At 43.7% G+C, this 23,178-nt stretch overlaps 1 protein-coding gene across 1 annotated transcript; it reads left to right on the forward strand.

The window, feature by feature from the left end:
* The first annotated feature begins 258 nt into the window (after positions 1–258).
* ldhba (lactate dehydrogenase Ba) lies at positions 259–19,108 on the forward strand. The gene is made up of 8 exons (XM_078235317.1): positions 259–514; positions 4,745–4,882; positions 7,310–7,427; positions 7,603–7,776; positions 9,269–9,442; positions 12,086–12,203; positions 15,432–15,555; positions 18,768–19,108. Exons 2-8 carry the CDS (start codon positions 4,754–4,756, stop codon positions 18,933–18,935), a joined length of 1,005 nt encoding a protein of 334 aa, XP_078091443.1. The 5' UTR covers positions 259–514; positions 4,745–4,753; the 3' UTR covers positions 18,936–19,108.
* Positions 19,109–23,178: the final 4,070 nt, after the last annotated feature.

The raw sequence follows: 23,178 nt of genomic DNA on the forward strand, positions 1-23,178 counted from the left end.
CTGTGTCACAAGTAAATCAGGGGAGGCTCTCTCTCTTCAAGAATCTGCCCGAATTAGACTGTACAAACTAAAGCTGCGAGTTTTCAGTGACAGACCTTGCTGCAGTGAACAACTAATTCAGGGTCACACAGTTCAATGTGTTGCTCTATTTGTAAAGAAGAGTTTTTTTTAAGCATCCGGTCGGGTGTGGGCACACATTACAAACACACCCCTTTTGCTAAAACAAGTTGGGTTGGGTGGGGGGGGAAATAATCTCTCGCATAAGTTAAACTGAATATATAAGTAACAAGAGTTTGCATTATTTTTGCAACAAGTCCCACTTGATGAGGAGGAGTTGGGCAGACTAGCAGCACTCTGTTGGATGAGGTTCTTGGTCCTTCCTTCAAGCCAGTGTGACGTTCCCCGGCCAGTCACATGGAACTGAAAAGCTGCCAAAAGTTCATTCTCTGCAGCAAGAAACACAATAGACAGAAAGCCAGTGGAGAGGAGCAGCAGTGGAAATTGGAGATCCCTGGTACGTGTCTCTACTCAAATGTTGCAACTTCATTCCCACTTTGACCTTTTCAAAAAGGGAACTCTTGGGTTTAAAAAGTAAAATTGGCAGCATTTATGCTGATAACTTTGATTTTACTTTTCCCTGTCGCTTTAAAGTAACTACTATGTGCAAAGAAACAAACAAAACGACTTCGTCCTGCTAACGTGGCAGCATTGGCACTGTTTTTTTCCATGTCTTAAAACAACACTGTCTTCATTGGGAATTTTTATTCTGGCGCGGGGGAGTTAGGAATTGTAAGTTTTGAAGTTTGCGGGTAATCTGAAATTTGCAACGGGAGGCAAAGAAACCTGAAATAGAGGCGTGGTGTATTGAGGGGGGAGGGGAGCTAGTTGGTGCTATTATTTGTGTATTTAGTGGAGGGGGTAAATTGATGCTGTTATCTGTGTATTTAGTGGGGGGGGTTAGTTGGTGCTATTATTTGTGTATTTAGTGGGGGGTTAGTTGGTGCTATTATTTGTATATTTAGTGGGGGGTAAGTTGGTGCTATTGTGTATTTAGTGGGGGGTTAGTTGGTGCTATTGTGTATTTAGTGGGGGGGTAAATTGGTGCTATTATTGTAGTTAGTAGGGGGGTAAATTGCTGTTTGTATATTTAGTGGGGGGGTAAATTGGTGCTATTATGGAGTATTTAGTGGGGGGTTAGTTGGTACTATTATTTTTGTATTGGGGGGTAAATTGGTACTATTATCTGTGTATGTTGTGGGGGGCAAATTGGTGCTGTTATTTGGTGGATGGTTGATTTTGCCGAGGAGAGCAGTGGCTGTTTGGCGCTACAACTATTTCCAGTGCTCAATCCTGACCTTGAATAAAGGGAGAGGACAAGGAGAAACTGGGTCAGTTACAGACGGGTTGTAACTAGTAAATAAGTCATTGAGAAAGAGGAAAAACATGTAGAGGCCATATCTGAGTTGAAGGCCATTAAAAGCATGTTTAGTAGTTTTGTGTTCTTTTAACTTGCAGGTTATCACTTATTTCCATCATTGCCTCAAGCTTGGCAGCAAATATCGATTTGAAATGTGCATTGTTTTCCATTTGTCTCTATGCCATTTTGTGTTTGCCTGTATCATGGGCACAGGTTTAAAATGGGGTTTCCGGAGATGTTGAAAAGTTTTCAACTTTTTCAAAAAAGTACTTCAGCCTGACATGAGAAATTTAAGATTGCACTTTCTTGGGAAGGTAGCGTTGTAATTGTTGGCACGGTTCCAACCCGCTCATGCTCAATTATTGGTCACAGGAAGCTTGTGCTGAATGTCACCTTGCAGATCCACATGCAGGCTTGCTTTATCAAGGCCTTTTGAAACTGTGTTCTGTGCTGTATATTCATTGTTGTAAACTCGACACGGTTTTCCTGGCTAAAATTGCAATTAATTTATCAGTTTTTACCAAATTGTCAAAATAATTTAGTCTAAATTTGGGGGGGAGGGGGGCGAGGGCAGTAAGGACAAACTTAAGACTACAAACAGGTGTTAGTGTTTGTTTAGTTTAAGCGTTTAAAGTTTTATGAGTGTCACAAGTAGTCTTACATCAACATTGCAATGAAGTTACTGTGACAATCCCATTTGACAGAAAGATAAGATATAACAATGTTCTTTGGACTGTCCCAACTTACATTTGTATAACGCCTTTAATGTAGTAAACATCCCTCTGCCTAATTGGATCAAATAAAACAAATAATAACGCTGACCAACAGTTAGGATAGGCACGGCACGTTGGCACAGTGATTAGCACTGCTGCCTCACAGCGCCAGGGACCCGGGTTGAATTCCTGACCTTGGGTCACTGTCTGTGTGGAATTTACACGTTCTCTCCCTGTCTGCGTGCGTTTCCTCTGGGTGCTCTGGTTTCCTCTAAAAGATGTGTTGGTTAAGTCCATTGGCCACGCTAAATTCTCCTTCAGTGTACCCGAACAGGCGCCAGAGTGTGGCGACTAGGGGATTTTCACAGTAACTTCATTGCAGTATTAGTGTAAACCTACTTGCGACTAATAAATAAACTTTACAATGCTCCTTAAAAACTAACTAAAGGAGAAGGGAGAGGCAGTGAGGTTTAGGGACAGAATTCCAGAGTTTGGGATCCTGGCAGCAGCCTGCTGGAGCAGAGGAAGTCAGGAATGCACGTGGCCAGAATGGCAGGAATTTTTAAAAAGTTTTATTTTGTCAGTGTCGTACATAGGCTTACATTAACACCGCAATGAAGTTATTGTGTAAATCCCCTAGAATGTAGAAGGTTGGAGGTGATTACAGAGCTGGGAGGGGAGAAGGGGGTGGGTGGGCAAGGCCACAGATGTATTTGAACACTGGGACGGAAAGTTTAAAATTGAGGCACTACTGTTCTGGAATCCAATGTTAAGTTAGTGAGCTCAGAATGGAACATTGTCAGTTGGGATAGGGGTAGCAGAGATTTAAGAGGTGGAGGGTGAGCTATGTTAATTCCCGGTCACTGAAAGTCTTTGTTTTAAATTTGCCATCAAAAGCATCCAGGGGCAGAGTGAATAGAGCATCAAGCCTGGAGGTAACAAATGTATAAAGTGGATGAGATATATTTTTGTGTTGGTTTGGGGTATCCAGAAAGAGGCAAATGACATTCGCACAAATCTAGCAACTTAACACTGCACTTTTTTTTGACTTGAGAAGAAGTTGTATTTAACTTGGTGGCGGTTTTTGTCCTGGGTTGAAATAATGAGACTGACTTTCCTACAAGGTCATAAGGTAGAACCAACTTCCCATGCCAGGAATGAACAAACAGCCAGTGTGTGTGTTTAAAAGCAGTGAATGCATACAGTGCCTAACTCCATGCTGGCAAAATACATCCACTCCTAAACGTTGTTTGAGAAACAAATCTGTCGGAAAAGATGGGCAGTTCACCTCGTGGGCTGGTGTTCATTTCCAGATCAGGCTGGTAAGATATGGTGGGTCTGCTTTGTGATCTGGCGGGGAGGCGTGCGTGCGCGTGTGTGCGTGCGTGCGCGCGTGCGTGCGTGTGCGTGTGTCCGGGTACACTGAGGGAGAATTTAGCATGGCCAATGCACGTCGTTCGGACTGTGGGAGGGAACCGGAGCACCTGGAGGAAATTCACGCAGACACAGGGAGAATGTTTCTCTTCTCAATGCTTCTCTTGTTCGTTGTTTGTTCTCCCCCCCTCGCAATGGGCAGCATGGTGGCACAGTGATGAGCACTGCTGCCCCACAGCGCCAGTGTACAGGTTCGATTCCCGGCTTGGGTCACTGTCTGTGTGGAGTCTGCACATTCTCCCCGTGTCTGCGTTGGTTTCCTCCGTGTGCTCCGGTTTCCTCCCACACTCCAAAGATGTGCAGGTTAATTGGCCATGCTAAATTGACCCTAGTGTCAGGGGGATTAGCAGGGTAAATATGTAGAGTAAGGGGAATAGGCCCTGGGTGGAATTGAGGTCGGTGCATGCTCGATGGGCCAAATGGCCGCCTCCTGCACTGTAGGGATTCTATGAACGTGCAGACTTCGCACAGATGGTGACCCAAGCTGGGAATCGAACCTGGGTCCCTGGTGCTGTGAGGCAGCAGTGCTAACCACTGTGCCACCCTATGAACCTATATTGTGCTCACAGAATATCGCATGCATAACCATGTCCTCCTCAGGATGGTGCAACATTTTTTTATTTTTCCCCACATCTGCTATTGCATTTTTGCAGTTTTGTCTGAAGAGATAAAGAAAGAATTCTATCTCCACAGCACCTCCCATCGCCTCCGGATGATTCTAAATGCTGTACAGCTTTTTTTAAAAGTGGAATGTAGGGAGTTAACTTTTCCACCCCTGCACCTCACTGGAGGAATGTTTAAAACTGACATTGGCTGCCTGAAATGGAAGGAATTTCCTTCTCTGGATTTACAAAATCAAAATTCAATGCATTATAATGGTATGAATTTCAGCCAATTTGACCATGGCTTAGGCTCTATTGCAAACCTACTTTTGTACCATAATGGTTTCTTTATAGTTGTGCTGCAGGCCATTCTCCAGCAGATGAACTATTCACGTGACATGTTCTTGTTTAAGTGAAAGATTTCCCCCTAAGCCTGGCTGGGACTAGCAGCAAAACTAACAGGGCAATTTATTCAAACCCGCTGATAGGCTGTGGCCATTTTCTTTCCTATTTTAAAAATACTTTGGCATTAGATTTGTTTTCATTCTCTCAATAAACCGTTCTTTTTTTTTATTTAGTAAGACAACATGGCAACTGTACTGCAGAAACTTATCTCGCCAGTCTCTCAACAGAAGTCTGATGCTTCAAGAAATAAGGTCACCGTTGTAGGTGTGGGCCAGGTTGGGATGGCCTGTGCCGTTAGCATTCTCCTGAGGGTAAGTTGTGCCCTCTTTGTCTTTTAATGTGGTTCCTATAATGGCATAATTGAATTTTACAGCACTGAACTGAGGCATGCTGCAACATCTGAATTGGAGAAATCGGCTCTGCAAACTGGCTATAAATTTTAACTAACTTGATCCCAACATAGACGTTTACTAAAATAAAAGCAAATTACTGCGGATGCTGGAATCCGAAACTAAAACAGAAAATGCTGGAAAATCTCAGCAGGTCTGACAGCCTCTGTGGAGAGAGAATAGAGCCAACCTTTCAAGTCTGGATGACTCTTCGTCAGAGCTTCTGGAAATTTTAATTCACTGGTTACCAAGTTATAGGATCATACTGAACAGGAGGAGGCCATTAGGGGAGGCAGCTGCTTGGTGGTTTTGTCACTGGACTAGCAATCCAGAGATCTAGGGCAAGATCTGGGGACCCAGGTTCAAATCCCACTACAGCAATAAAGGTCTGATGACCATGAAAGGATTGTTGTAAAAATAAAATCTGGTTCACTAATATTCACACATCTTTACTCGGTCTAGATTTGACTCCAAATTCATGGCAATGTGGTTGACTCTCAAATGCTCTCTGAAATGGACTACTACTTCCTTTCAAGCAGAGCACAGGACTTAACAGTACATTGCATTTAAATAAAATAATCTAATCTCCACCATTCTCAATATACGATCCTTCTGGTCACTCTTTCACCTGTCAGTGGAACCAGTTTCTCCTCCTTGCAAGGCCCTTCATAATTTTGCCTCTAATCTCTCCTTTGCCATCTCTACTCTAGGGAGAACAAGCCAATTCCTCTCAACCCTCCACATAACATTGGTAATTCAATGTCACTCCCAGCTGTCACAGAATTTTAAAAGTTTATTTATTAGTCACAAGTAAGGCTTACATTAACACTGCAATGAAGTTACTGTGAAATTCCCCAGTCACCACAGTCCAGCGCCTCTTCGGGTCAGTGCATCTAACCAGCACGTCTTTCAGAATGTGGGAGGAAACTGGAGCGTCTGGAAGAAACCCACGCAGACATGGGGAGAATGTGCAGACTCCACACAGATAGTGACCCAAGCCGGGAATCAAGCCCGGGTCCCTGGCACTGTGAAGCAGCAGTGCTAACCACCATGCTATTGTTACGGTGCAGAAGGAGGCTATTTGGCCCATTGTGCCTGCACTGGCTCTCCATTATGACTTGGTGACATTCCCCTGCCTTTTCCCTGTAACCCTACACCTTGTTTCTCTTCAGATAATTATCTAAAATTACCTTTAATGCCTCAACAAACCTGCTTTCATCACACTTCCAGGCACTGTATTCCAGATCCAAACCACTCATTGTGTGAAGACGTATTTTTCCTTCGTGACTTTGAACACCTCTATCAAATTTCCTCTTGGCCTAATGATCTCCAGTGCTGACCTCTCCAATCTATCCTCATAACTCAAGTTTCTCATCCCTGGAACCATTCTTGTAAACCTCTTCTGCACTCTCTGGATCAAAGTACTATAAATGGAGGGAACCAGTGACCTAATGCTAATGTCACGAGAGTAACAATCCGGAAGAGCAGTTTAATACTCTGGGACATGAGCTTGAATCCCACCCTGGCAGCTGGAGGAATTTGAATTCAGTTAATAAAATCTGCAAATTGAAAGCTGGTCACAGTAATTGTCACCATGAGAGTCTTACTGATTTGTCACTGAGCAAAGAAATCTGCTGTCCCTACCTGGTCTGGCCTACATGTGTCAAATCCACAATAATGTGGTTGACTCTTAATTGTCTTCTGAAATGGCCTAGCACCACTCAATTCAAGGGCAGTTAGGGTTAGATGACAGTTGTTGGCCTTGCCAGCAACGTCCACAGCCCGTGAAAGAATAAATTTGGCATGGTTGTCACCAATTAGTAAAAGCCTCTAGAAAACTATTGTCTGGTATAAGCTATCATTATAGAATTGTTACAGTGCAGAAAGAGGCCATTCAGCCCACCTTTTCTGCACCGACTCTCCAAAAGAGCATCCCACCCAGGCCCTTCCCTCTGCCATATCTCCATAACCCCATGCATTTACCATATCTAATCCAGCTCACCTATAAATCTTCGGACGCTAAGGGGCAATTTAGCATGGCCAGTCCACCTAACCTGCACGTCTTTGGAGTGTGGAAAAAAACCGGAGCACCTGGAGGAAACCCACACAGACACGGGGAGAAAGTGCAAACTGCACACAGGCACCCAAGGCTGGAATCAAATCTTCGTCCCTGGTGCTGTGAAGCAGCGGTATTTGCTACTGTGCCACTGTGCCACCCATTTGCTTGGACTAAGCCTGTCTCTCATTGCAAATCTTTGAAAGTTTGTTTGAACTGGCGTGATCAAACATAACCCAGTTAGGTTGTAAAGAAAAGATGGCATCCTAACAAAACCCCACACCTTTTCTCAGGAACTCCCCGATGAGATTGCCTTGGTTGATGTTCTGGAAGACAAACTGAAGGGAGAAATGATGGATCTTCTTCATGGCAGCCTGTTCCTCAAAACTCCAAAGATTTTGGCTGATAAAGGTAATTTGGTACCATAAGAATGGCAAGAAATAATTAGCTTTTCCTTCTGAGTTCAAAAATGCAGGTAAAAGTGTTTTAAAGTCAAGCTTATCAAGTCAGAGAATTGTAACTTGCCTGTTGTATTTGTTGACCCTTCCTTGCTCTTGTAATTTAACCTTATTTTCCATTTGTGCAGATTATGCAATAACTGCTAATTCTCGGGTGGTGGTTGTTACCGCTGGCGCTCGCCAGCAAGAGGGCGAGAGCCGTCTCAATTTGGTCCAGAGGAATGTGAACATCTTCAAATTCATCATCCCTCAGATTGTAAAACACAGCCCTGACTGCACAATCATTGTGGTTTCCAACCCAGGTAATGGCAGAATGGTTAATGACACGTTTATTTCCAAGTCCGACAGCTATGACGTTCGACATGAGCAACAACCGGTATAATATACCACCCACAACACCATGAACTGTTATCTTGCATAGTAATCTTTTATCATAGAATCCCTGCAGTGCAGGAGGAGGCCATTCGGCCCATTGAGCTTGTACCAACAACAATCCCACTGAGGTCCTGTCCCGTAACCCTACATATTTACCCTGCTAATCCCCCTGACACTAATGGCCAATCCACCTAACCTGCACGTCTTTGGACTGTGGGAGGAAACCCAAGCAGACATGCGGAAAATGTACAAAATCCACACAGTGACCCAAGGCAAGCATTGAACCTGGGTCCCTTGCACTGTAAGGCGGCAGCAGCGCTAACCACTGTGCCACTGTACTGCCCAATAATGGCACATTATTGAATGCCTTTTGCAAAAAAACAAATACACTACATCTACCGGTATCCCTTTATCCACCCTGCTGCTTACATCCTCAGAGAGCTCTAATGCGTCTATCAAACTAGTCTTCCATTTCATGAAACCAGGTTGGCTTTGTCTGATTTGTATTTTGATTTTCTGAATGTCTTGCTATTACTGAAGACATGTTGCTGAAGTTTTTCATCTCATCAGGACAAAAGCAAGAATACCAAATTTCAAATGATCACATCAACTTGTACTACAGGAGGAAAGGGTGTTGGTTGAAACCTTGCAGCTTTTTTGAAATACCCTGGGAGTTGGGAAGCCAAAAGTTCCCATTGAATTCTAATATCTCAGCCAATCAGAATCAACTTGCCAGCCAATCAGTACCTCTTTCACCTGTTGTATAAATTGTTGTGTTTGTTTGAACTTTGGCATTCTTGCATTGACCTAATGAGTACAAGATGAAAAACTCCAGCAATGTGTCTCTCTTTTCAGTCGTAAGGAAGTTCTGCATTACCAAGCAACTGTCCTGTTACTACCTCCTTAATAATAATACTCTAGCATTTTCCCAAAGATGTGTTAAACAAATTGGTCTATAGTTTCTTGCTTTTTGGTTCCCTTCTTTCTTGAACAATGGCGTTTCATTTGCGGATTCCCAATTCACTGGGAGTTTTCCGGAATTTTGGAAGATTGCAACCGTATGTTTAAGAAGAATGGGGCCTAGATTTTTCCCTTCAGACATTGGGGAGGGCTGGGGGTGAGGAGATATTTCTCTGCCTTCTTCCTTCACATGTTATTTTAAACACACACAGACAGCCCAAAAATGTTACAACTGCACTTCAAAAACATTCATTGGCTGCAAAGCACTAGGAGGCATCCTATGGCTGTGAAAAATGCAATATCAATCCATCCCAGTCTTCATTCCTTTCAGAAAGGGTGTTAATATATTTAATTAAACCCATTTGTGACTGAATTACTTTATTGAATCATACCATTATGTTGCATTTGCAGTAATTGTGATCAGTTTGAACTGCAAAGTGTTTTCTGTTTGTGTTCTAGTTGACATCCTGACTTACCTAACTTGGAAAATCAGCGGCTTCCCAAAGAACCGTGTGATTGGCAGCGGCTGTAATTTAGACTCTGCCAGATTCCGTTACCTGATGGCTGAAAAGCTTGGTCTCCATCCGTCTAGCTGCCATGGCTGGGTGCTCGGTGAACATGGAGATTCCAGTGGTAAGGCAAAAATGGTTAAATCCTGTGGTCCAGAATTGATATGCACAACGGAAACCATGCCCCTTTTTACTTGTATCACATGGGGTCGATTTTAACCCCATCGTCACAGGTGATGGGGCAGTTACAACCTGTCTCCTGTTTGTAACTCTGAACCCTTCCCAGCTGCGGACTCCCCAGCCCTATTCCCCATTTCATTCTATCCAATCTATCCTCATAACTCAAGTTTCTTACCCTGGAACCATTTCTGTAAATCCTTTCTGCATTTGATTTGATTTATTATTGTCACATGTATTAGCATACAGTGAAAAGTATTGTTTCTTGCGCGCTATACAGACAAAGCATACTGTTCATAGAGAAGGAAATGAGAGTGCAGAATGTAGTGTTGGACAGTCATAGGGTGTGGAGAAAGATCAACTTTAATGCGACATAGGTCCATTCAAAAGTCTGATGGCAGCAAAGAAGAAGCTGTTCTTGAGTCAGTTGTTACGTGACCTCAGGCTTTTGTATCTTTTTCCCTGTGGAAGAAAGAATGTCTGGGGTGCATGGGGTCCTTAATTATGCTGGCTGCTTTGCTGAGACGGTGGGAAGCGTAGACAGAGTCAATGGATGGGAGGCTGGTGGTCTTGGTCAGAACAGGAGTCATACCAAGCTTTAATACAGCCAGAAAGAATGCTTTCTATGCTGCATCTGTAAAAGTTGGTGAGAGTTGTAGCTGACATGCCAAATTTCCTTAGTTTTCTGAGAAAGTAGAGATGTTGGTGGGCTTTCTTAACGATAGTGTCTGCATGGGGGGGGAGGACCAGGACAGGTTATTGGTGATCTGGACACCTTAAAAGCTCTTGACCACCCCCATTGATGTAGACAGGGGCATGTTCTCCACTACGCTTCCTGAAGTCGATGACCATCTCCTTCGTTTTGTTGACAATGAGAGGGAGATTGTCGTCATTGCACCAGTTCACCAGATTCTCTAGATCAAAGTACTATAAATGGAGGGAGCCGTGGCCTAATGCTAATGTCACGAGAGTAACAATCCGGAAGAGCAGTTTAATACTCTGGGACACGGGATTGAATCCCACCCTGGCAGCTGGAGGAATTTGAATTCAGTTAATAAAATCTGCAAATTGAAAGCTGGTCACAGTAATTGTCACCATGAGAGTCTTACTGATTTGTCACTGAGCAAAGAAATCTGCTGTCCCTACCTGGTCTGGCCTACATGTGTCAAATCCACAATAATGTGGTTGACTCTTAACTGCCTTCTGAAATGGCCTAGCACCACTCAATTCCAGGGCAGTTAGGGATAGATGACAGTTGGTGGCCTTGCCAGCAATGTCCACAGCCCGTGAAAGAATAAACTTTGGAGGAATTAAATTGTCACCAATTAGTAAAAGCCTCCTACAAAACTATTTTTTGATATAAGCTATCATAGAATTCCTACAGGGCAGAAAGAGGCCATTCAGTCCACCTTTTCTGCACCGACTCTCCAAAAGAGCATCCCACCCAGGCCCTTCCCTCTGCCTTATCCCCATAACGTGGAGATGCCGGCGTTGGACTGGGGTAAGCACAGTAAGAAGTCTCACAACACCAGGTTAACGTCCAACAGGTTTATTTGGTAGCAAATACCATTAGCTTTCGGAGCAGAGCTCCTTCGTCAGATGGACTTTAACCTGGTGTTGTGAGACTTCTTACTGTGGTTATCCCCATAACCCCATGCATTTACCATGTCAAATGCACCGAACTGATAAATCTTTGGACACAAAGGGGCAATTTTGCATGGCCAGTCTGCTTGTAACTGTGAACCCTTGCCAGCTGAGGACTTCCCCGCCCTATACTCCAGGTTATTCTATGTGGGGAGAACCCCATAGAAACTCTTTTCCCCATGACCTGCTTGCTTACATCCTTTTGGTACCATAAAACAACCCCATCTGCCTGAACTTCCCAGACCTTAACATTTAAGCCAGCAAGTTGCATTTTGCACACTACCCATCCTGTCCATCCAAACCTGCTTCATGTTAAGATTGGCTGTGTGGCAGTTAATTTTGTGTCATTTAATCTGATTGTAAGTTTAACTTTTAAGGAGCTAATAAGTGAATTTGTAAAACAGTGTGTGTTGGCCAAAAGCAGAAACTGTAGATGTTGAGAATACGAAATAGAAACAAAAAATGCTGGAGATACTCAGCAGGTCTGGCGGTATCTGTGGAGAGGAGAAACCAAGTTAATGGGTGAGATTTTCCTGTCCCACCCACCCAGGCCTGGAAATTCCTGCCTGAAGTCAACAGACCTTTCAATTGTCCATCCTGCCCACAACAATTCCCAATGTAGATGGGACTGGAAAATTTACTCCTACCCTTTTGTCAGAAAGCTTTGTTTAGCGTAAGAGGGAGGTTTGTTTTAGTTCCTTATTGTTAACTGCTTGTCTTTATTTGCTATCCAAGCATTTCTGATGTTTGATATACAAGCAGTCATTTGCATGAAAATATTAAGTAAGTAATTAATAAAAGGGAATTGCTCTGTTGAATGTCTGTATATATTGTACCGTATGTTTCTAACATATGGCCAAGTGCTGCAATTCAGTGACAGTTTGTCAGAAGATCAATGGAACAACGTTGCACAAACTGTCTACATTCAGATGCTTTTCATTTGCAGTTGCCGTTTGGAGTGGTGTCAATGTGGCAGGAGTTGGACTACAGCAGCTTAACCCTGATATCGGAACTGCTCAGGACAAGGAGAACTGGAAAGATGTCCATAAAATGGTGGTGGATAGGTACAAAATCAAGTCTTTGTAAAAATAATCATCATAGGACAATGTTGAAAACGTATTACAAAGAACAAAGAACAATACAGCACAGGAACAGGCCCTTCGGCCCTCCAGGCCCGTGCCGCTCCCTGGTTCAAACTAGACCATTCTTTTGTATCCCTCCATTCTCACTCCGTTCATATGGCTGTCTAGATAAGTCTTAAACGTTCCCAGTGTGTCCGCCTCCACCACCTTGCCTGGCAGCGCATTCCAGGCCCCCACCACCCTCTGTGTAAAATATGTCCTTCTGATATCTGTGTTAAATCTCCCCCCCTTCACCTTGAACCTATGACCCCTCGTGAACGTCACCACCGACCTGGGAAAAAGCTTCCCACCGTTCACCCTATCTATGCCTTTCATAATTTTATACACCTCTATCAAGTCTCCCCTCATCCTCCGTCTTTCCAGGGAGAACAACCCCAGTTTACCCAATCTCTCCTCATAACTAAGCCCCTCCATACCAGGCAACATCCTGGTAAACCTCCTCTGTACTCTCTCCAAAGCCTCCACATCCTTCTGGTAGTGTGGCGACCAGAACTGGACGCAGTATTCCAAATGCGGCCGAACCAACGTTCTATACATCTGCAACATCAGACCCCAACTTTTATACTCTATGCCCCGTCCTATTAAGGCAAGCATGCCATATGCCTTCTTCACCACCTTCTCCACCTGTGACGTCACTTTCAAGGATCTGTGGACTTGCACACCCAGGTCCCTCTGCGTATCTACACCCTTTATGGTTCTGCCATTTATCGTATAGCTCCTCCCTACATTATTTCTACCAAAATGCATCACTTCGCATTTATCAGGATTGAACTCCATCTGCCATTTCTTTGCCCAAATTTCCAGCCTATCTATATCCTTCTGTAGCTTCTGACAATGCTCCTCACTATCTGCAAGTCCTGCCAATTTTGTGTCGCCTGCAAACTTACTGATCACCCCAGTTACACCTTCTTCCAGATCATTTATATAAATCACAAACAGCAGAGGTCCCAATACAGAGCCCTGCGGAACACCACAGGCCTCCAGCCGGAAAAAGACCCTTCCACTACCACCCTCTGTCTTCTGTGACCAAGCCAGTTCTCCACCCATCTAGCCACCTCCCCCTTTATCCCATGAGTGCTGGTATCTGAGCCCTGACTTTTCATGAAGCTTTAACCAGCAATCCAGAAATGAGAGTCAGGATATGGAAGAACATGAGATAGGGACAAGGGTAGACCACTCTCCATTTAATAGAATCATAGAACCCTTGCAGTGTGGAAGGAGGCCATTCGGCTCATTGAGCTTGCACTGATTCTCCAACAGAGCATCTTACCCAGGTCCTAACCCCGGAACTCCATGTTTTACCCCACTAATCCCCTTAATTTACATATCTTGGCACACAAAGGGGCAATCCACCTAACCTGGAGTGTGGGAGGAAACCTACACAGACACGGGAAGAACATGCAAACTCCACACACAGTCCCCGAAGGCAGGAATTGAACCCGGGTCCCTGGCGCTGAGGCAACAATGCTAAGCACGCTGCTACCCATGGCTGATCTTAGGTTTCAAATCCACTTTCCTGCCTGCTCCCCATCACCCTTGATTCCCTAAGAGATCAAAAAGTGATAGAGATTTAGAAGATAATGTACTTGGGAACCAATATCATTGCAGTAGCTCATACTAGCAATTGCTTTGCGAACAGATGTATATGATTCAGTTAAAGGTAACCAGGTGACTTGTTCCGGTTACAGATTGGTTACTGTTCCACATCTAAGCAGGCACAAAATTAAAATTGCAAGAATACAAAATTTTTAAACATGGACTAAAGAGATCTTGTATTTATATCAGCTTTCATATCCCAAAAGTTAGCACATCCAGCTAAGTACTGCTGAAGTATAGCTTCTGTTGTAATAGTGAACATAAGATTAGGATAAGCCATTCAGCCCTTCAAACCAGATAGATTATGGTTGATCTGTAGATCAGCTTCCCTTTATATGCTTATTGAAGAAGAAGCTAGCAATCTCTCTCCCAGCTCCAATTGTCCACTAGCATCTAAGTTTTTAGGAGAGAGAATTTCAGATTTCTACTACCTCTTGTCTGAGGGGGTGCTTCCTGAGTTTCCCTACTGAATTTAAAAAGAAATCATTTAAGGAACATAGGCATCACTGGCGACCCTAACTGCCCTCCATTTCAGAGAGCTTTTGAAAGTCAACCACATTGCTGTGGATCTGGAGTCATATGTAGGCCAGACTGAGTAAGAATGACAGATTTCCTTGCCTAAAGAATATTTAGGGGTGGCACAGTGGTTAGCACTGCTGCCCCCGCAGTGCTAGGGACCCAGGTTCAATTCCAGCGTTGGGTCACTATCAGTGCGGAGTCTGCACACTCTCCCCGTGTCTGTGTGGGTTTCCTCCAGCTGTTCCAGTTTCCTCCCACAGTCCAAAGATGTGTGGGTTAGGTGGATTGGACATGCTAAATTGACCTTAGTGTCGGGAGGATTAGCAGGGTAAATATGCAGGGTTACTGGAATAGAGCCTCGGTGGGATTGTGGTCGGCACAGACTCGATGGGCCAAATGGCCTCCTTCTGCACTGTAGAGATTCTAAAGAGCCAGGTGGGTTTTTATGACCATTGACAATCGTTTCATGATCATCATTAGACTTTAATTCCATTTTTTTATTGTTTATTGCCCTGACGGAATCTGTCTTCAAGGTGTTGCTTGGGGCTGTGCATCGGTGGTTGAGGGGGAGAGGGGGAGAGGGGGGGGGGGGGGGGGGGGAAGGGGCATCATACCCAAGCTCTAACATGTGTTGCCAACTTTAGACTAAGTGCTGTTGGTGTATAAAAGTGATGTTTCTATGCTGATAGCTCCAGTAGAGAAACGTGGAAGTTTACATTGCCGAAGGCTCCCATTTATCTCACCACGATATGAATAGTCTAATAAAACCTTGCTATCAGTAATATAAGGTGTAAGACCTTGACACTGATAAGTTTGGAATCTTTAATGTCAATAGATAAATGGAAAGCATTTAAAAGCGGCCACCATGACTAGGAACATAGATGGTATGCACAATGTCTGTTCTATATTGAATAGTGCTGTAAAGCATCATTAATTCTAGTTCGTACCTTTCATGGAACTTCTGACAGACTTACAGTAGTGGCTTTTCTCAGGTATACAAATGGCTGATTTTTAAAAACTCTTGTTCTTTGCTAGTGCATATGAAGTGATTAAACTGAAGGGATACACCAACTGGGCCATTGGTCTCAGTGTTGCTGAACTGACTGAATCCATTGTGAAGAATCTGAAACGCATTCACCCAGTCTCCACCATGGTACAGGTATGAAATAAGCCATTCATTTAGTATCTTACCTGGTTTATAGTAACTTGGGTGACTCTCGAGCACTTAATAGTTCGTGTTGGGATCTCTCCACACTGACATCTCCATTTATACAGTAAGAAGTCTAACAACACCAGGTTAAAGTCCAACAGGTTTATTTGGTAGCAAATGCCACTAGCTTTCGGAGCGTGCTGCTCTTTCGTCAGGTGGAGTGGGAGATGTGCTCACAAACAGGGCATACAGAGACACAAACTCAATTTACAGAATAATGATTGGAATGTTAATCAAGCTAATCAAGTCTTAAAAGTACAGACAATGTGAGTGGAGAGAGCATTAAGCACAGGTTAAAGAGATGTGTATTGTCTCCAGACAGGACAGCTAGTGAGATTTTGCAAGTCCAGGCAAGTTGTGGGGGTTACAGATAGTGTGACATGAACCCAAGATCCCGGTTGAGGCCGTCCTCATGTGTGCGGAACTTGGCTATCAGTTTCTGCTCAGTGACCCTGCGGTGTCGTGAAGGCCGCCTTGGAGAACGCTTACCCGAAGATCAGAGGCTGAATGCCCATGAATGCTTGATTAGCATTCCAATCATTATTCTGTAAATTGAGTTTGTCTCTGTATGCCCTGTTTGTGAGCACATCTACCACTCCACCTGACGAAGGAGCAGCACGCTCCGAAAGCTAGTGGCATTTGCTACCGAATAAACCTGTTGGACTTTAACCTGGTGTTGTGAGACTTCTTACTGTGTTTACCGCAGTCCAGTGCTGGCATCTCCACATCATCTCCATTTATAGCCATTGAATTCTATTGTACCCTTATTTTTAGATTGTACCAAAGGTGACTCTGCTGTGCTGCTTCCACTGTGGTTTGTTATAATTGCGGGTTTGAGTGATGCTTTTCTTTATGCAGTCATTCAATAATCCTTGTTCTACGCCTCTTTCTCTGTAATGGGAATTGTTTGCATGATGTGCTTTTTCCTGCCGCAATTATGTGGTCTGCTCAAGCAACTAAAGCTCACTAAATTATGTATTGGGTTTAATCAATTTTGACAGCGCTCACATTAAGTTTTCACTGTTGGTAAACTGATAGCAAGGTGCAGATTAAAAGGACTACATGTTTAAAATTGCTCTTGATTAGCCTCAGACTGGATGAACACGCACAAGCTGTATTATTAATGCCGACCAAACAAGGAAGGAGGGATTGTTGACGGTGTGCAACACCCTAACCAGAGTTGATGACCCATTAGTTTTTCGGAAATGCTACAAAGTTTTGGTTAAACTGAGTTTGGTTAACATGTACGATGGGAAAAGCATTCATCAAACTGTGCTCCTTCCCCTTGTCTTAATAGTACATTCCCTTCAGCTGTATGCCTCGTGATAGCCAAATTATTTAGCCGTTAATGTCCACTATTCATGATATCTGATTTGCAATCAATAGAATAATATTTGACACATTTGTAGCACCTGTATTAAAAAAAAATAATGTATATGCTTTAGATGGGGGAAGTGCAACAATGTTGTGAAGATTTTTGACATATCTGGATTATCTGAATGTTATGTGCTTGACTGTATCTGCTCTCAAGTATTCACAGATCTTCACCGGATTTGCTCTGATGCACCTTTTGAAATAGATTGGTATAACATCACGAATATTTTAAAGTCGAGGGATTGGGTCATATGATATTGCCATATTTGTTTTCAGTCTTGGCACGTGGACAAAATTGGAATTATCGGACTGTAATTTAGCGCTTGTCAAATGGAGGTATCAGTGTGGAGATCTGATATCTGGAATTGAGGTTGCCAATTATTTTGCCATTAATTCAGGTCAAGTTAATTTATCATAGAATCCCGACAGCGCAGAAGGAGGTCATTCGGCCCATCGAGCCTGCACTGACAACCATTCCCGTAATGGTAGCACAGTAGTTAGCACTGCTGCTTCACAGCTCCAGGGACCTGGGTTCGATTCCCAGCTTGGGTCACTGTCTGTGTGGAGTTTGCACGTTCTCCTCGTGTCTGCGTGGGTTTCCTCCGGGTGCTCCGGTTTCCTCCCACAGTCCAAAGATGTGCGGGTTAGGTTGATTGGCCATGCTAAAAATTGCCCTTAGTGTTCTGAGATGTGTAGGTTAGAGGGATTAGTGGGTAAATATGTAGGGATATGGGGGTAGGGCCTGGGTGGGATTGTGGTCGGTTCAGACTCGATGGGCCGAATGGCCTCTTTCTGTACTGTAGGGTTTCTATGATTTCTATGATATCGGCCCTTTTCATATTATTAATCCAATGAGGCAAAGTTTTAGGCTTGTTGGACAATGGACAGCTGATTCAATATTGTCAGGCTCTGCATGTCACAATATTTCACGCCACCAACTGGAAGGAATTTCCATTGATGAGAGCAACTGATGTTCCTGATTAGTGCACACTTTAAACATGCCTGCGAGGAGAACTCTGCCCCAGCTCCAGTTGTTTTATTGTGCCAGCTATAGGACATTTTATTCAAGTGCTTGCAGTGCAGATGTCCTTCTGCATATCTCCTGTAAATTTTTAAACTTCCAAAAGCGATGTCTTGACTGTAGAAGCCGGTGTGGGTTCTTTTTTTAAACCATCCTGTAGCTTTGCTCACCATCTTGGTTGTTGGTTTTCTCTCGCGTGTGGGGCAATATTTGACACTAAGGGCAGAATTTACTCCAAAAAAAAAATTCTAAGTGTAAAACGGGTGAGAAAATGGGAGGTTTCCTTGCTGAAAAAACCAGCGGGGCAAATCATAGTAATTTAAGGCACTCTGTGCAATACAGAGGCCGTAATGTGAATCTCACCACTGGTTGGTGGAGTCTCAGCATGTCCACGAGGCCAGGTGCTGAGCTTTAGGGGTGCCATTGTGCAGGGGCCTTGATCTCCCAGTATACTGTAAACACTATACACATAATACTGGGAGTATATCTCTACCGAGCGTGAGGCTGATTTCGCCAGTAGAAACAGCAAGACCATGGGAGGTGAGAAACCGGGTGCCAACCTGATTTTTTTCGCTGCCCGCCCTGTCATACCGTCTTGCCACGCTGATCAACTGGCATGATGAGCCGGTAAGCTCCCATCCCAGATCTGCTAAATGCACAAATTGTATCTCCAATTGGTAAGAGCAGTGTATGTATGAATAAACTTTACGGGAAATGCAAAGTGGTTTTTGCCAGTGATTTGTGCAATTTGTTTTTAACCCCACAGGGCATGTATGGCATAGAGAACGAGGTCTTCTTGAGCCTGCCGTGTGTCCTGAGTGCTAATGGTCTGACTGATGTCATTAACCAAAGACTGAAAGACGATGAGGTGGCCCAACTGAGAAAGAGTGCTGAGACCCTGTGGAATATTCAGAAGGAACTGACGGATCTGTAATTGGAAGGCTGACTGCAGTCAGCAATGCTGCAAATCAGCCAATTGCAGCAAGAATTATTTATGTTCTCTCGTACATGAATTGTGCTGAGATGTTACCAGGTGTATTCAACAATGTAACTGGTCCAAATTATATGGCTATCACTTAACACATGGAATAAAATGTGTACATCTTCCATTTGTCTGTGACTGCTTCAAAAACATTCTTATCAAACCTGCAGCATAGAATCCCTACAGTACAGAAGGAGGCCATTTGGCGCATCGAGTCTGCACCGACCACAATCCAACCAGGCCCTATTACCCATAAGTCCACGTATTTACCTTGCTAATCCCCGTTGACAGTAGGGTCAATTTAGCATGGCCAATCAACCTAACCTGCACATCTTTGGATTGTGGGAGGAAACCCAGGCAGACACGGGGAGAATGTGCAGACTCCACACAGACAGCCACCTGGGTTCCTGGCGCTGTGAGGCAGCAGTGCTAACCACTGTGCCGCAGATTCTGTTTCCCTTAATACACGAAGGTTCATATTCCTTTCTCACGAATGAGTAGCCCATCTACTTTGTCATCCAATAAAAGGTACATTTCTCATTCTCATCCCAATCACAATGTCGAAACCACCTGTTAAAAGACTCCGGAGTTGTTCCTTCTTCCCCACCAGCACTTGTGGATGTGTTTTCTGGCCAGGTTTAGTTTATTCTGTTGTCACTCATAGGACCACACGGCACAAGAGGAGGCCATTCAGTCTATTGTGCCTGTGCTGTTTCAAAGAGCTATCCAATTAGGGTGGCACATTGACACGATGGTTACCACTGCTGCCTCACAGCACCAAGAACCAGCCATGGGTATTTGCACATTCTCCCTGTGTCTGCATGGGTTTCCTCTGGTTTCCTCCCACAATCAAAGATGTATGGGTTAAGTGGATTGATCATGCTGAATTGCCCCAGGATATGTAGGTTAGGGGGATTAGCCATTGTATTAAGTTTTTATAATCGCTGGTTTTAAAAAAAGTGTTAGTGCTCCCATTTAATAAAACATAGAGTGAAACAGTGCACCATCTTTAAAGTTTCCCTGTTGTACTAAATGTAGCAATTTGCTGAGTTCATTTAGGTAACACTCCGTGCTCAGCAGAAAAGTAACTTGCAAATTAAGGTGTAATCTGCTACACCAGTCTGGCCCATTCATGTATCTATAACAACACTGGAAATTTTGTGTTGTGCTAAACTATAGTCTGCTTATAAAACCAGCAGGTACAAAACAGTGAGTGTAATTTTCCCAAATATCAGCAAAGGCTGATAGTATGTTGAAGCCACTGGCACCAACAACGGTATTCTCCGCCGTATAATTTGGAACATAGAGAAAAGAAGGCAAGGGCCCCAAACTATTTCCACTACTCGGGCATGACCAAGACTGAGATCATAAATGAGATGGCACCTTTTAACTTGTCAACAAATAAGAAATCACATCAAAGGTATATTCTGTTATTATAGTTGCTTAAAAGTATCAATCATTTTTGGATCAATTGACCACCTAGGTAGCTGAAGCCAATACAGCTTTTGAGACACTACCAAGCATTCATGATGGCTACAGCTGTCATAACAAAAGCTTCTGGTTGCATTTGCTGAAACTGACAGAATGGAATGGTATTCCTTTTCCATTTCAAACCATTTTGCCTGGCATTCAATGGAAAGGAACAGGTGCAGAGATGTTTTGTAACTTCCAAAAGTATGTTTTTTTTAACATATAAAGCTGTCTGTCAATTTAAATCACACTATAAGACATGATAACAGAAGGGGACAGGACTTTACATTCTAAGGCACTTTTTTCAATGGAAAAGGTCTTGTAATGCATGTCAGCATTTACACAATGGCGGTGAATGTAAGGGTCAAATTTTGCAGGACAGATTCCTATGATCAATCACTGCATTAAGAAACACATTTATGTTACAATACAGCAAATCATCATGACATGAAGGTATCAAAAACATTTACACTTGCATAGAATCATTGAATCCCTACAGTGCAGAAGGAGGCCATTTGGCCCATCAAGTCTGCACCGACCACAATCCCACCTCGGCCCTTTCCCCATAACCCCATACATTTAACCTAGCTAGTCCCCCTAACACTAAGGGGCAATTTAACATGGCCAATCCACCTAACCTGCACACCTTTGGACTGTGGGAGGAAACCCATGCAGACACAGGGAGAACGTGCAAACTCCACACAGACAGTGACCCAAGCCGGGAATCGAACCCGGGTCCCTGGTGCTGTGAGAACTACTGCGCCACCATGCCGCAGAATATTCCCAAAAGCCCCCATTCACCCCAGTGGTCATGAACTCTCCGAGGAGGTGTGCTATTTTTTATGGCTTCCAAAACCCACACAAGCACACGAAAATTGTTCACGGAAGGAAATGCAGTTTTCCTGTGGTCCACACAATGAGGAAAAGGCGTCTGTACATTTTGTACCTCAGACCTTCCCGACCACCAAAAGGCCACGTGAAAGGAGGAGGAAATTTGCCTTTCAAGTCAAAAACCTGAACTTAGCATTCTGTGATCCAATTCATACCTCAACTGGGAGATGAAAGCCAGTCCAAGAAATTCAAATTTTGCCCCATCATCCATGGCAGTACTGCCTCACAGCGCCAGGGACCTGGGTTCAATTCCCGGCTTAGGTCACTGTCTGTGTGGAGATTGCATGTCCTCCCTGTGTCTGCGTGGGTTTCCTCCGGGTGCTCCAGTTTCCTCCCACCATCCAAAGACGTACTGCTTAGGTGCATTGGCCATGATAAACTCTTTCTCAGTGTACCCGAACAGGCACCGGAGTGTGGCGACTAGGAGATTTTCACAGTAATTTCATTGCATTGTGAATGTAAGCCTAGTTGTGACTAATAAATAAACTTTTAGTGATCCTTTGCGCCTGACATTCGCAAGAGAAATGTGATAGAAAATCCACCTTGGGCATCTTTCTGTTACTTGAGGACAATTATAATATGCCATTTTGTATTTCAATGGATATATTAAATGCACAGCACCATAATGTACATGTCTCCACAGTCCCAGAAGACTGTAGCTGCTCTCCTTGGAGGGGAGGGCTGACTGGTGAGAATTATAATGTGAGGATCACCATACCTCAGGTGAGTGATAAGGTTGAGAAGGTGGAGCCTTCATGAATAGCTGATATGGGAATTGAACTCTCACTGTTGGCATTGTTCCATAGCACAAACCCAGCCAACTGAGCCAACCGATTGGGAAATGTTGGGGCTTTTTCAATGTGGCTCCCTGAAGAAACTTTGGCCACTCATGTGACATGGAGGGCAACAAAACCTCAGCACAAAATCTAGACCTTAGAGTTTGCTACTCACATGTTCCCAGCAATAACACCTATTGCAGAGGTGAGCAGAAGATTTAAACAAATTTAGCACCACTGAGCTGCTAATTAACATCAGGAAGATCAAAACCATGAAGGTTCTTTGCGACGAACCAATATCAGTCTTAAGGCAGAGCCACTAATCCAGGATAATGGCTTTTGGAGGATTCAATGGAAATCAATGCAAGACCAGCAAAACCATTAGTGTTTGTGTGCAACAGTCTCAAGATCTGTAACCTGCAGCATTAAATCCATGAACACTGTTGCATTTTTAAAGAATAGGCTTGCAAACCATGAAGGTACAAACAAACAAGAGTTTTATTGGAAAGGTGTTTACTGTACAGGCTGTTAGGATAGACTGTCCATTTGCCCGTGCAAACGGCTAATGATTTCATCATAAGAACATAAGAATATAAGAACTAGGAGCAGGAGTAGGCCACCTGGCTCCTTGAGCCTGCTCCGCCATTCAGTAAGATCATGGCTGATCTTTTCGTGGACTCAGCTCCACTTACCTGCCTGTTCACCTTAACCCTTAATTTCTTTACTGTTCAAAAATATATCAATCCTTGCCTTAAAAATATTCAATGAGGTAGCCTCAACTGCTTCACTGGGCAGGAAATTCCACAGATTCACATCCTTTGTGTGAAGAAGTTCCTCCTCAACTCAGTCCTAAATCTACTCCCCCTTATTTTGAGGCCATGCCCCCTAGTTCTAGTTTCACCTGCCAGTGGAAACAACTTCCCTGCTTCTATCTTATCTATTCCCTTCATAATCTTATATGTTCCTATAAGATTTCCCCTCATTCTTCTGAATTCCAATGAGTATAGCCCCAGTCTACTCAGTCTCTCCTCATCAGGACATCATGTGATTGGCTCCTT

This window comes from Mustelus asterias, chromosome 19 (assembly GCF_964213995.1).
Source record: "Mustelus asterias chromosome 19, sMusAst1.hap1.1, whole genome shotgun sequence".
Classification (NCBI taxonomy): Eukaryota; Metazoa; Chordata; class Chondrichthyes; order Carcharhiniformes; family Triakidae; genus Mustelus; species Mustelus asterias.

Bases quoted from the DNA above. Each gene is read 5' to 3' on its own strand.
- ldhba (XM_078235317.1), top strand. From the start codon at position 4,754: ATGGCAACTGTACTGCAGAAACTTATCTCGCCAGTCTCTCAACAGAAG. The intron at 7,428-7,602 runs GTAATTTGGTAC...CCATTTGTGCAG, and splicing joins AAAGATTTTGGCTGATAAAG to ATTATGCAATAACTGCTAAT. The intron at 12,204-15,431 runs GTACAAAATCAA...GTTCTTTGCTAG, and splicing joins CATAAAATGGTGGTGGATAG to TGCATATGAAGTGATTAAAC.